The sequence below is a fragment of the Bubalus kerabau genome, chromosome 17, assembly GCF_029407905.1.
Source record: "Bubalus kerabau isolate K-KA32 ecotype Philippines breed swamp buffalo chromosome 17, PCC_UOA_SB_1v2, whole genome shotgun sequence".
NCBI lineage: Eukaryota > Metazoa > Chordata > Mammalia > Artiodactyla > Bovidae > Bubalus > Bubalus kerabau.
The window spans coordinates 58,815,036-58,829,304 of NC_073640.1; the positions used below are offsets into that span (position 1 = coordinate 58,815,036).

Sequence of the window (14,269 nt, forward strand, 5' to 3'; positions counted from 1 at the left end):
TTCCTCTTGTATCCCCTTGGCCCATGGCCTTCCCTTGAACAACCATTGAAAAAGAGAATGAGGGGGGTGTGGCAATGGTTGCCTGCTGTCTCAACAGATCAGAATCCTGGTACCAAAGCTGATGGCTGCTGGACAGGCCACAAACGGAGTCTACCCACTAGTCCCACAGGGTCTCCCCCAGGATCAGAGCTCAGGCATACCCCAGGTTACACACTGATCAGATAACAGAAGAAAGTTATAATCCAGAATCCAGATCTGTAGCCAGTTATGCCTGGCCCTGCAGGGGCAGCTCTGAGTGTAGGAAGACCCTTTCCAGGTCAAACTGGAAGCCAGGACAAGGGTCTAGGCAGGAGAAAGATCTGAGCTGAAGCCAAGAAGACAGAGTCTGGGGAAAGAGGACAGGGCTGGGGACTCAGAGGCTTTTGGGGGTAGAAGTACAGTGCAGAAGGGTCTGGCAGAGTGACTGGAGTGTACAGTGGGGCTGTCCTGCAAGATGGGGATGCGGGTCCCTTCTTAGGGAGGGACGATGTTAAGCTCAATTTGTGACAAGTGGAAAAATCTCCCCATCTGAGAAACCATCAGGACTCTGAGGGTTTGGATTGCTGGGCCCTTGAAAATGAAATGGGTTGAACATGTGGGTTCCTGGTTAAGACGCTAGAACCGCTGAATTGCTTCATTGAAGATGAAACTTAATGTCTTGTTCTTTGGCATTTTATTTCAAAATCGCAGCTAGGGAAAAAAAAAAAAATCAACTGTAGCACCGGGAGATCTGGCCTGAAAACGGAGATGCAGATTTGGGGTCAAAGTGTATCCCTGACCCACAACACGGAGCAGCGGGGAGTACAGGTCCCCAAGGCCTGAATAGCGGGGCTAGGGGCCAAGTCGCCTGGGTCAGGCCCTTATGGCTTTGGGAGTGTAACATGGGGGCACCGGAGATCCAGGCGTCCGAGCTCCCCCGTCTTTTACTTCATATTGCACTTCAGGTGAGTCATTGGTACGGAGGTGAAGGTCCAAAGGGGGCTGGATGCTACAGGTCGGTGGTCCGTAGAGTGGTCCAGCGTAGCCCAGAGCATTACACCGGGAGCATCCATTCATGGGCTTTTGATCCGTACTATAGAATAACACAGGCTGAGGTGAGAGGAAACCACACTACAACTCCCAGCAGGCCCTGGGGCATCCTAGCCTGAGTGCCGGCAAAGTTACGCCCCAGGGCCTCATGGGAAATGAGGCCACTTCCCGGAAGCCCACCGAACGTGGCAAAGGTGGCGCAGAGGCCCAAAGGAGTTGTAGTTCTGCGAAGAGGAGTTCTTGTAAGGCCCTGAAGGCTCGGGGAAAAAGTTCTTCAGCTGAGAAAACCTGGATAGGCAGGAGGTGTAGTTCTCGGTCCAGATACTCTGGAATTTACAGAAACTCACAGAAAAGGAGCTCCAGTTCCAGTGCCAGGAAAGGCCAGATAGCTCGGTTCAGACGTATGAAAGTACCTCCAGGGGCTTATGATAGGAAACGTTCTTAGGCCACAGAGTCGGAGCAGAGTGCAGAGGCTGGTAGGAGCAAGATTTCTCAAGCCAGCGGAATAGCCCAGGGCTCCTGGGGATCTCTGGGACTTGGAACTCAGTGGCCAGAAGGTTGGCTTCAGGTCCCGGAGGCTCATGGGAAGGGAATTTCTCAAGCCAGGGCTCCCGAGGCTCACAGAGAAGCACCATTTAGTCCCAAGAAGTGTTCTAGGCCACAGGGCCTTGAGGAAAGCAAACTCAATCGGAGGCCCAGAGGCCAATGGAAGGAGCCATTTTCAGCTGGTGGGACTATGGTGGGGGAAGGGAAGCCTCAGTTCAGAGGCTAGTGGGATGTGAACTTCTCTTGGGCAACCAAGCATCCAGCCCAGCTCCCAGCTGGTGCACCTCACCTGGATCGCCTTCAGTTCCTTGTGGAAGCGGAGAATGAGCTGGGGCCCGTTTTCCATGGTGGGAATGTGGAAATGCTGGGGAAGAAAGGGTGGTAAGGACGGGCCCCCACCCCCTTCTTCTCCCTGACGGTCCAAGCCGGCCCTTCCTCACGCTCCAAGCTGGCCCTTCCTCACCTTGCCTTGGTACAGGATTTGGTGCACGGGGCAGACCTGGCAAGCGGTGCCTGAACCGAAGACTTCTCGGACCCGGCCATCCTCCAGCGCCCGCAGGAACTCCTTCATGGTGATCTTACGCTCTACCACTCGGAATTCACCCTGCGGGGCGAGACACAAATAACCTCTGAGCCCGGGGGGCTGCTCTGCTCCCCACTCTGTGTGGATGGTGAAAAAGAGACATGCCATTGTGCCCAGTCCCCTCCACCACCCCCAATACTCCAGTCCTGCAACACAGCAGTACCCCATCACTCTGGCCACCCAAAGACAGCATGCCCTCACCCAGGTCCGGGCCAAGTCCAGCAGACTCTGTCGGACTATTCCAGGTAGGATGATGCCGTCCAGTGGGGGGGTCACCAGTTCCAGCACTGGGTCAGGTGGAAGAGAAGGGGGAGGGGGCGTGTAACCTCACACCATCCCATCCTCTTAGGAGCCACCCCACTCACAGCCAAGCCCCAAAACCTGCAGCCACTAAGAATTTCTGCTCCCGCCCACTTCCGCCCAGCCTGGGGTTGGTCATGGGTGGGCTCACCCCCGTCCTCATAGGTCCAGAAGACGAAGATGTTCATGGTGCCCACCTCCGTGAGCTCGTGATCAGGCCCATACAGCCAGAGGACCTGCTCGCAGCCCTTCTTTTGTGCCTCCTGCTGCACTAACACGGTGGGCCCGTAATTCCTGGCGGACAGCAACATGGTGGACCAGGTCAAGGGACCCCCAGCCTTCCCCCGACGTGGCCCGATGTGAGTCTTTCCAGACCAGCGCTCATCCTGCTCCCGCCCCACTCACAAACAGCTGTGACGTCATCTCCTCTGAGAGGCTTACTGAACCTCCAGGCTGGGTTTCAAGCCTCCTCTGGGCTCTCGCGATCAACTGGCCACCTCGATGCTTTCCCGTTTTGCCCTGATTTAACACTCACTGTCTCTCACCCAGACCTGACCTCGCACCTCGTCTGCTCACAAGCCTCTCAGGGCTCCCCACTGCCTCTAGGACAAGATCCCAGCCCTTCAGTCCAGTGTTCAGGGCTGGGCCTGGTCTGGGACTACCTGTTAAGCCTTTTGCAAACGCCAGACTTATTTTTCTTCTCTGACAACTTCGGTGACTCTGCCCCTCCCCACTGCCTCCACTGGTGTGTTCCCAGGATTTGAAATCCACCCACTTCAGTATTCTTGCCTAGAGAATTCCACAGATGGAGGAGCCTGGCGAGCCACAGTCCATGGGGTCGTGAAGAGTCAGACATGACTGGACGACTCACATACACACCACTTTTGTATTCAGGAAACCATCTCCACCCTACCCATCGGACCTCCTTTGTGAAGACTTTCCCATGTTCTGGTCATTTCCATCAGAGCACGTGCTGTCCTGGATACTTGGGCTCCCACCAGCCTGGGAGCCCATGGAGGGCAGGGCCCAGATCAGACTCATCTGTGTCCCCAGCTTCACCCAACATAGGGGTTCAGTTCAGTTCAGTTCAGTTGTTCAGTCGTATCTGACTCTTTGCGACCCCATGGACTGCACCACGCCAGGTCTCTGTGTCCATCACCAACCCCTGGAGCTTACTCAAACTCATGTCCATTGAGTCGGTGATGCCATCCAACCATTTCATCCTCTGTCTTCCCCTTCTTCTCCCGCCTTCAATCTTTCCCAGCATCAGGGTCTTTTCAAATGAGTCAGCTCTTTGCATCAGGTGGCCAAAGAATTGAAGTTTCAGCTTCAACATCAGTCCTTCCAAGGAACACTCAGGACTGATCTCCTTTAGGATGGACTGGTTGGATCTCCTTGCAGTCCAAGGGACCCTCAAGAGTCTTCTCCAACACCACAGTTCAAAAGCATCAATTCTTCGGCACTCAGTTTTCTTTATAGTCCAGCTCTCACATCCATACATGACTAGTGGAAAAACCATAGCCTTGACTAGACTGACCTTTGTTGGCAAAGTAATGTCTCTGCTTTTTTAATATGCTATCTAGGCTGGTCATAACTTTCCTACCAAGGAGCAAGCGTCTTTTAATTTCATGGCTGCAATCACAATCTGCAGTGATTTTGGAGCCCAAGAAAATAAAGTCTGCCACTGTTTCCCCATCTATTTGCCATGAAGTGATGGGACCAGATGACATGATCTTAGTTTTCTGAATGTTGAACTTTAAGCCAACTTTTTCACTCTCCTCTTTCACATTCATCAAGAGGCTCTTTAGTTCTTTGCTTTCTGCCATAAGGGTGGTGTCATCTGCATATCTGCAGTTATTGATATTTCTCCCAGCAATCTTGATTCCAGCTTCTGCTTCATTCCAGCCCAGCATTTCTCATGATGTACTCTGCATATAAGTTAAATAAGCAGGGTGACAATATACAGCCTTGACGTACTCCTTTTCCTATTTGGAACCAGCCTGTTGTTTCATGTCCAGTTCTGTTTCTTCCTGACCTGCATATAGGTTTGTCAAGAGGCAGGTCAGGTGGTCTGGTATTCCCATCTTGTTCAGAATTTTCCACAGTTTATTGTGATCCACACAGTCAAAGGCTTTGGCATAGCCAATAAAGCAGAAATAGATGTTTTTCTGGAACTCTCTTGCTTTTTCCATGATCCAGTGGATGTTGGCAATTTGATCTCTGGTTCCACTGCCTTTTCTAAAACCAGCTTGAACATCGAGAAGTTCACATTGACCATCAGGAAACTTCAACGAGATATGTTTTGAAAGGACCTGAATGAACTCCCAGCTGGGGCCACACTTGCTGTCCCAACACATCCTAAGCCCACCCTCTGCCTTATCCCCATCCTAACCCTCCTTGCCCTGCTGAGCTGATGCCCTTGGCAAGACAGATAAATCCACAGGAAGTCCACAGGCAGGGTGGTGGATGCCAGAGCCCCTGGGCATTATGGGAGCTGAGGAAGGTTGGGTTTTCAGGGGAGGCTACCTGGAGGAGAGACCAGTGAGCTAAGTGTAAATTCATTTCTAGAGACTTCCCTGGGGGCCAATCTGAGTTTCTCCATTGGACATCCAAAGACACACCCTGTGTCTCTGACGCCCAGTGCACCAGACCTGGGGGTGGGCAAGGGACTACTTACCCTCCCAGCTTGTAGTTGCCGACCCCACCCACCCAGGCCCGGATGAATGATGGATCTGCCAGGAGGGAGACAGGTTTCAAGGCATCTCCAGGGAAGTAGGAGCCCACAGGGCTGAGAATGACGAACAGGAGGGCTCGAGTAGGGTGGCCGACACCTAGCGAGGGCTGTGATGGGCAGAAGGGGGCATCAGGGACCCAGGAATCCAGGCCCCTAGCCCCTTCCCTGACCCAAGCCTAGGTCCCCGGCCCTTCTCCTTCAGGAAGGCAACCCGCCCCCCAAGTGTGGCTCCCCAGCCCCCAGAGCCGGCCCACCTCGTTCCCGATCAACACGGGCCGAACGTAGAGGCTACTGCCTGTGCTGCCAGGGACCCAGTCCTGGTCCACTTCCACCAGCCGGCGGATGCACTCCAGCAACTCAATTTTGTCGAAACTCTGGGCAGGATGAAGATGAGTCAGGGGACCCTCTTGACCCTGGCCCCCGCCCATGCCCCCCTGCCCCACCCTCCTCGGGCGGCCGGGGGCCCCTCACCGGTAGGCAGAGGCGGAGGGCCGAGCGCAGCATCCGTTCCATGTTGAGCCAAGGTCGGAAGAGGCGCACGCGCTGGTCCCTGCCTTTGAATGCCTTCATGCCTTCAAAGAGCTGCAGAGACAGGCAGGGCAGGAGGTCAGGGTTCAGGGAGACAGCTTACCCAGCCAGGGAGAGACACAGGCTGATACACAGGGATACAGACACAGAAAAATACAGTGAGCAGGGAAGAGATTAACCCGCTGAGCACAGAGAGGAGGAGAGAGAGGAAAGATCCAGACAGACCAGGAGAGGAGACAGCAAAGGACAGAAGCCAGAGAAAGCAGAACAGAGAGACCCAAAGCAAGGAACATGCTTTTTTAAACCCTTTCCATGTTACTGGGACCATTTCTCAGGAATGAAGATGACATGAAAGTTACCTGTTTGTTTATCTGGCCACACCACATGCTTTGTGGGATCTTAGTCCCCCGACTAGGGATTGAACCTAGGTCATTTGGCAGTGAGAGCTCAAAGTCATAACCACTGGACCACCAGGGAATTCCCAGAAGTTATCTTTTTAAATAGCCTTTGTGTTTTAGAGAAATACTTGAATAGCCATGGATGAAATCATACAATGTCCACCCAGATGGCCAATAGGGACAAGATGCTCAATATCGCTAATTATTAGAAAAATACAAATGAAAACTACAGAGAGGTACCACTTCATAGGTCAGTATGGCCATCATTCAAATGTCTACAAATAACCAATGCTGGAGAAGGTGTAGAGAAAGGGACCCCTCCTACACTGTTGGTGGGAATATAAATTGGTGCAACCATTATGGAATACAGTATGGAGGTTCCTAAAAAAAAACAAAAAACAAATAGAGTTGCTGTATGATTCAACAACCCCACTTGTGGGCATATATCAGACAGAACTAATTCAAAAAGATGCCTGCACCCCTGTGTTCATAGCAGTGCTATTTACAATAACCAAGATAAGGAAGCAATTTAAATGTTCATCAACAAATACATAAATAAAGAAATCACTAAAGAACCACCCTCCTACTCCCACCAACCCCAGGTAACTTCTTGGTGCATAGTAGGTTTCTGTTGACTGGATGAATAAATGAATGAATGAAGAATGCAAAATAAAAATAATTGGAGTATTTTGGGAAAAAATGTAAAAATAAGGGCAAGAGGTAAGAGTGGTAAGCTGCCTTATCACATATGAAAACAGATTATGAATCTACAACACTTGAAGTGACATTGACAAATGAACTGACAGATCAAACAATGCGAGAGACTAGAAAGTGGATTATCGTATAGCTGAATCACTTTGCTGTATACCTGAGACCACTACAATATTGTAACCCAACTGTATTTCAGTAAAAATTGTACAAAACATGATCAATTCAGTTAAATGGTGCTGAACAACCAAATATCCATTTCTGGGGGGAAAAAAATTAAGTTGGATCCCTACCTCATACCGGAGAAGGCAGTGGCACCCCACTCCAGTACTCTTGCCTGGAAAATCCCATGGACGGAGGAGCCTGGTAGGCTGCAGTCCATAGGGTCGCTAAGAGTCGGACACGACTGAGCGACTTCACTTTCACTTTTCACTTTCATGCATTGGAGAAGGAAATGGCAACCCACTCCAGTGTTCTTGCCTGGAGAATCCCAGGGACGGCGGAGCCTGGTGGGCTACTGTCTATGGGGTCGCACAGAATCGGACACGACTGAAGCGACTTAGCAGCAGCAACAGCAGCTACCTCATACCTCACATCAGGAAAATTTTCAGGTTTAAATGAAATTTCTTCTATAAGCAATAAAGGAAAACACAAAAGGACCATTTTATATTTTGAATTGGGGCTGGTGTTCTAAATATGACAAATCACAGAAATCAAAAAGAAAAGACTGCATAAAAATCAAAATAAACTGGGTAGAAACTTTCGACTCACATCACAAATGACTTATCTTTAATACACAAAGTACTCCTACAAATAAATACAGAAACCCACTCTAATAGAAAAATCAGCCAAGAAAATGGACAGTTCACAGGAAGGAACTAAAAATGGCTCTTCCATTGTGAAAAGATGGTCAACTCCATTCATAATCGGGGGGAAAAGGCAAATTAAAATTACCTTGAAGTACCTTTAAAAGCACTTAGGAGGTTACAAGACATCTAAAAGTGTGACAAGGGTCATCCCGGGCACAGGGAAAACAGGTCTGGCTGGTAAGTGTGGAAATTGACACAGCTCTGTCACAACATCGGTCACAGAAGATATTGATGACTCAACATCTGTCAGCAATCACAAGCACATACAGCCTTTGAGCCAACAGTTCCAGAAATTGAAAGGAGAGATACATTTGCTCTTAAGGGAAGTGAAGTGTTTGCTGGTTTATTGCAGTGCTGTTTATAATAGCGCAAGACTGGGAACAACCTAAGTGTCCAGCAACAGGTGATCGCCTAAAGGAGGCATTTTTAGGATGGAATACTACACAGCAGCAGAAAAGGAGGACAAAGCTCTTCAAGGGCTGCCCAAGAATCTCTAGGCTACATTAAAAGAAGGAAAAACGAAAGTGTTCGTCACTCGGTCGTGTCCGACTCTGTGATCCCACGGACTGTAGCCCATCAGCCTCCTCTGTTCATGGGATTCTCCAGGCAAGAATACTGGAGTGGGTTGCCATTTTCTCCTCCAGGAGATCTTCCCAACCCAGGGATCGAACCCGCATCTCTTGCGTCTCCTGCATTGGCAGGCGGATTCTTTACCACTGTGCCACTTGGGGAGCCCTATGTAAGAGCTATCATGAAAGACATGTTTTTTTGGATGCTCAACCCCTTCATCTTCACTCACTCTACTAAAGAAAAAGTACTGGGTCCCCAAAAGTACTTTTGTCCTCCAAAAGTACTGTTGGAGGACATCCTGTCATGCTGGGCTGAAAGGAGAGCCAAATAAATGGTGATCTCCAAAAGCCACCTTCCTGGGGGCGGGGCTCTGTAGACACGTCCTGACCATCCATCCTTTGTATCTGTTCCCCATGCTGGGTCTCCTCTGCACAGAACTGATCCATTTGAATCAAATGTCCAGAGTAGGTGGGAAGAAAAACCATCAAAATTCTGAAAAGAAAAGAAAGAGGAAAAAAAAAAGGTGGGGGGGGGCGGGTGGAACATGCCTAATGTTGGAGAACGACTCCGTAAGGGACAAAAATCAGTCAAAGTGCCAACCAGCTACAACTGCAGTGTGTCCCTCCAAAATTTTGCAACAAGTAAAGCTTCTTTGGAAAAGACTTTGCTTTCAGCCATAGCTTGAAGCTGGAAACTGGGTCAAATGTCTCCTGCATCTCTCTCCTCGTGGGCCCTCACCAAGTCCCACAAAGCCAATCCTCCTCCTCCTATGTCCCCATATCGGCATGGTCCCGTGGTCTACATGGTCACCCGGCTAAACCACTGGGCACAGTCCTCAGCCCTCCCTGCCCTTCTCTAGCCCAGCCAGTCAATCCCTAGTATCCCTGAATCTCTCTGCCCCATCCCCTCCTGGTGATCCCCCTGGCTCTGACCTCAGCTCATCCTTTACATGGCCTGAGAAGGGTCTTACTCTACCTGCTCTGTGCCTGCTCAGAGCCCTCGGGGCTCCCAGTGCCCTTGACAAGGTCCCAGCTCCTCTGGGGTTCTGATGGCATCCTCAGCCTCCCCGTAGCCTCCAACCCCATGCTTCCCTCCCAAATATACCAGGCTCTTCTTTGGACTGTGTCTTTATACTGATGTCGCCTCTCCCACAAAAAGCCTCAGCTCCCCTCTTTGCCAGGAAAGACCCCACTTTCGGTTGAATCAGAGGTAGGGTGGGCATTCCTCTTCTGGCCTCCCACAATACCTCAGCTGCCTCCATCAGAGTCCAGATGCCCCTGGGTGGGCACCAAAGTGTGGGGGTTTTCAAGTGAAGGAACTGGGTCTGCTCATCTCTGGGGACCCGGCATCACCCAATAAATATGGGACTTGGAACATGACAAGCCTGAGAAAAATGGATGAGGAGTGCGTGGAAATGAGAAACACACAAAAAGCAAACCCAGGGAGGTAGACCCAGCAAGAGACTCAGCAAGATGGAAGAGATGCAGGGAGAGGAAGGGGAGGAAGGGCAGTCGCCCTGCCACCTGCAGGGAGTAGTGCAGAGCGGAGCAGGCCGGGTGCAGCGTGAGGTTCTGGAAGGGCTGGATTCGGGGCTGGCCCCAGCCCTTCTCCTGGTTCCATTCCACCATCAGCATGTGGTCGGTGAATGTCTTCCCGAACAGCAGGGGCTGGCTGGGGTCAGGTTTCTTATGAGGCTCCTGTGTCATTTCCAGCTGCAGGTCAGCAGCCTGAGAAAAGACAGGCGTCCTGGAGTCTGACCACAGCTTCCAATCTGAAAAACTACAACTCCCAGGAACCCCTGGGGCTGAGAACCAGAGAGAAGAAGGATCTGTAGTCCCAGAGGCTCCCGGGACATGCAGTTTCATCTCTTTCCCACAGCCTGATGGCAAGCAATTAGGCTAACCCATTGCCACCCACCTTCACCTTCGGACCCTGGATCTTTTGGAGATGCCTAAAGCTAGCTCCCAGCCCTTGCCTCCCTCAGACCCACTGGTCCAGGCCCCCAGCCCCTCTTCCTTGAGATCCAAACCCTAATCCCCACTGTCACCTTGAAGCTGGATGAGGCATATCTTCTGGAACCACACAGAAACCAAGGAACAGGGAGAAATCTGGGGATCCAAATCTGAGGGTGGGGACAGAAGTAAGAAAGGTGATGAGACCAGGAGACAGAGAGTGCAGGGGGTCCTGGCACCCATCTTTTCCACAATCTGCACTGGGGATGTTCTCGGGCATGCTCTGTCCCAGGCCCAGTGCTTCCAGACAGAGCACACGGCCCTGGCCAGGTCCCTTCCCCTGTCCTGATCAGCATGGAGCAGGAGATCCCCAAGGAGGCCAAGTCTGCTCCCTGCCCCCACAAGGGCCATCTCAATAAAGAGCTGAATCGGCTCCCATCCCTTCCTCCAAGCTGGGGCAAAGTCAAATACAGGCGCCTCCTACCGCAGGGAACTTTGGCCCTGGGGAGCCTCAGGGAGCCTGAGCCCAGATCAGACAGAGGACGACAAGAGAAGGTGTGCAGGTAAGTGAAGGCCTCCCCGGGGGAACTCAAATCCTGAAAAGAGTTAGAAAAGTGGAGGGCCCATAGGTCATGCTCCCCCAGGACCCAGGACCCAGGGCCCCAGCCCTTCCTATTACAGACCCCGGATTCCAGGCCCCCACCTCAGGATCCAGACCCCCAGCCCCCTCCGCCCTCAGACCCAGAATTGCAAGTCCTTCCCTTTGGGGGTATTAGATCAACTGGGCTCAGCTTACTTGAGGCCCCAGTCCCACACCCTGCTACTGCTGCTGCTAAGTCACTTCAGTCGTGTCCGAACTCTGTGCGACCACATAGACGGCAGCCCACCAGGCTCCCCCGTCCCTGGGATTCTCCAGGCAAGAACACTCCAATGTATGAAAGTGAAAAGTCAGTCATGTCCGACCGACCCTCAGCGACCCCATGGACTGCAGCCTTCCAGGCTCCTCCGTGGGGTGCCATTGCCTTCTCCGAGTCCCACACCCTGGACACCAGCAATTCCAATTCCCTGTGGTTCCCAGGGCTGTAGGGAACTGAGGGGCAGCCACATACACTCGGGGACCACCCCAGTCATCGAGAGACACTGCTCGGATGAACGCTTCCCCTGTGGTCCGGCCCGAGGCCAGCGGGGGAGAGAAGGTCTGTCTGTGTCTAGCAGGATGGCCTCTCCCACACAGTCTCTGACCTCGCGATACCTCTTTCCTCAGCCCGGTGGGAAGGCAGCTGTGATGAGGTTTGGCAGACAGAACAGCCTAGCCTGCTCCTGCCCTGTGAGCTGAGGGAACTGAGAACAGATGTGAATGGCCGAAGTCACTGGTCAGTAGGTGAGTCATGGGGAGACGGGGGCTGTGGGTTTGGAATGTCCTAAAGTCTAGGCCATGAAGTCTGAGGAGTGGTCCTGGATATTATGAGCGCTGGAGGGCTACTGGGATGATTGGAGTGTGGGTCCTGGGATGGCCTCTAGGTGGCGCTCTGTGGCTTGCCCAAGCCAGGGCCGGGTTACTGGCCAGGAGGGGGACAAGACACCCCCGGCATAGAGATAACACCAACTGGCAGGGCGGAGGCAGGCAGCAGGTGGACAGGAAAGCAGCCCTCAGAGGAAGGCAGAAAGGAAAAAAGTAGAGAAGAAGAATGAGAAAAAATAAGAGACAAGGAAGTAAAAGACATGGACATTAAGGAATAGGAATCCAAGGCCAAGAGAAGTCAAATTAGATATGATCATAGAGGGGCTCAGCAATAAAGAATCTGCCTGTCAATACAGGAGACCTGGGCTCAATCCCTGAGTCGAGAAGATCCCCAGGAGAAGGGAATGGCAACCCACTCCAGTATTCTTGCCTGGAGAATCCCATGGACAGAGGAGCCTGGAGGGCTACAGTCCAGGGGGTTAAAAAGAATCAGACAGGATTGAGCAACTAACACTTTCACTTTCATACAGAGAGAGGGGGAAATCCCCTGGAGGAGGAAATGGCAACCCACTCCAGTATTCTTGTCTGGGACATCCCTTGGACAGAGAAGCCTGGCAGGCTACAGTCCATGGGGTTGCAAGAGTTTGACACAACTTAGTGACTAAACCACCACCACCACCACCATATATATAGAGACTGAGACAAGACACACGAGGGAGGGAAATTCAAGCATGGTAAAGCCTGGAGAAATCAAGGGAAAAAAAAATACTGAAGGCAAGATGAACTGAAGCCATAAGAGAGAACAGGAGAAAGGAGAGTAATAGATCAAGACCCAACATTGGGGGACAGCACAAAGTGAAAGGGAGGCCTAGGGAAATGAGGAGAGACTAGCAGAGACAGAGTGATGCCAACACCTGGAGAGAAACTGCCTCAGCGATGCTTGGAGACAGAGATATCCAGGAGAGACAGAGAGGAGCAGGAAAACACACCCACAAGGCAGAGAAAAGGTGCTGGGCACTGTTTCCAGGAGATTATAAATCTGTACTGGCCATAGAGACACTGTCACACTGGGAGAAGCTGCCTTCACCCTCCCAGGATATTTTTCTGGGGGCAGGGGTCTCACCTCCCCTCAGGGAAGATGCTCCACCACCTGATACCCCAAACCATTGGGGGATTGGGCCCCAAGGAGATCTCAGATGATCCCTGAGCTTTAGGGACCTAGAGTTGTAAAAAGCTCTGGGGCTGAATTAGGAAATGAGAAATAGTTGGAGTTGGGGTGGCGTATGCACAGAGCAAAGCTCTATAATATGATGGAATCTCCACTGACCCCAGCACTCACAGCCCAAGGCTGTCCTACCACCACGGCCCAGGAGTGTCATCGTAAAGTCAAGATTGTCCCAGACACAGCCCAGGCTGGTCTCCGTCTCAACTCAGAAAGGAAACATCTGTCCTGCTATCCATCAAGCTAAGAGTCCCATATAAAGTCAGGTACAAAGTTAACAGGAACCATTTTTCCCAACGTTAAGCTGCAGCTGTCAAGGGTTATAAAGACTCCCTTCTTCGAGTTGTTATTGTTTCCTTCCTCACTGAGAAACCCTGTTCTCTCAAATCACAGGCTCTCCGAAGCTCTGCCTGTTGACATGTATCAGTAAGAATGGAGGGTCCCATTCACAGCAGGAGAATCTCTGTCGCTGACAATGAGGTATTAACTCTATTTTCAACCCTGGCGCAGAGTTTCAGATAAGGGGTTTCCGGGACACAACATTCTACCTCTATCTTTAGTGCCAAGAAAATAGGGCTTTGGGTCCTAGTACCAGTCCAGACCTGAAACTGAACTCTGCCTTCATCCTGCTCCCACACCTAGAGGGTCTGGGAATCTTATTCTGGCACCCCCAAAGTCTCCCTTCCCTCCTAATCCATCCCGTCACCCCAGTCCCATGCTTCTCCCATTGCCGTCTCCTCTTCCATATATCCATCCCTAGAAGTCCCATCTGGGTCCCCCTTCCCACCGATTACTTCTCTCCCTTCATCCCCATTAAAGCCTCGTGCTCCTTTCTAAGGGGCCCCCTCCTCCTTGGCTTCCTGCAGCGGAACCTGAGTGCGGGAGTACCTGCGCCCCACCGGATGGGCCACCGGCGAGTGGTCCCGGAAGTGCGCCTCCCCTAAGAGCTCCCCAGACCCCGGCACTGGGCCGCGAACCCACCTGCTTCAATGCCGCTGCAGCCATGGTCTGTGTGGCTGGTATCTGTGCCCGCCCAGGGCGCGGCCCGGGATAAAGACGTTCCGGCCCCGCCCCGCTCACGCCCCCGGCAGTGGGATGGTTTGTCAGCCTAGCACCCCAGGCGGGCCTGGCCTTCCCAGTTGCAGGGCGCCAGCGGGGAGCAGGGCCCTACCGCAGAGCGCATGCGCTAGACCCCGCGAGCAGAAGGGAGTAACTTGAAACACATCCTCCTTCCAGCCCCGACGCTAGAGTGTGCATTCAGCGGTTTTCAGAAATGCATTTTAATAGGTACAGTACCGTGGTGGAGAGCTAAAGGGAAAAGAAGGGAGG

General features: G+C 52.1%; 1 protein-coding gene across 1 annotated transcript; it reads right to left on the reverse strand.

The window, feature by feature from the left end:
* Positions 1–695: 695 nt before the first annotated feature.
* On the reverse strand, positions 696–14,173 carry BCAT2 (branched chain amino acid transaminase 2). Its single transcript, XM_055552504.1, has 11 exons — positions 13,922–14,173; positions 10,352–10,426; positions 9,828–10,031; positions 5,703–5,813; positions 5,486–5,605; positions 5,175–5,338; positions 2,649–2,791; positions 2,399–2,484; positions 2,078–2,218; positions 1,904–1,978; positions 696–1,111 (listed from the first exon to the last, which is right to left on the reverse strand). Exons 1-11 carry the CDS (start codon positions 13,943–13,945, stop codon positions 1,073–1,075), a joined length of 1,182 nt encoding a protein of 393 aa, XP_055408479.1. The 5' UTR covers positions 13,946–14,173; the 3' UTR covers positions 696–1,072.
* Between the last annotated feature and the right edge of the window lie 96 nt (positions 14,174–14,269).

What these genes read in the sequence shown, in the direction of transcription:
- BCAT2 (XM_055552504.1), bottom strand. Translation starts at nt 13,945, where the DNA reads ATGGCTGCAGCGGCATTGAAGCAG. An exon ending in CTGCAGCGGCATTGAAGCAG is followed by an intron (nt 10,427 to 13,921) that starts GTGGGTTCGCGG and finishes CCCCACCCTCAG; the next exon opens with ATTTGGATCCCCAGATTTCT. An exon ending in ATGCCTCATCCAGCTTCAAG is followed by an intron (nt 10,032 to 10,351) that starts GTGACAGTGGGG and finishes GTCTTTTCTCAG; the next exon opens with GCTGCTGACCTGCAGCTGGA.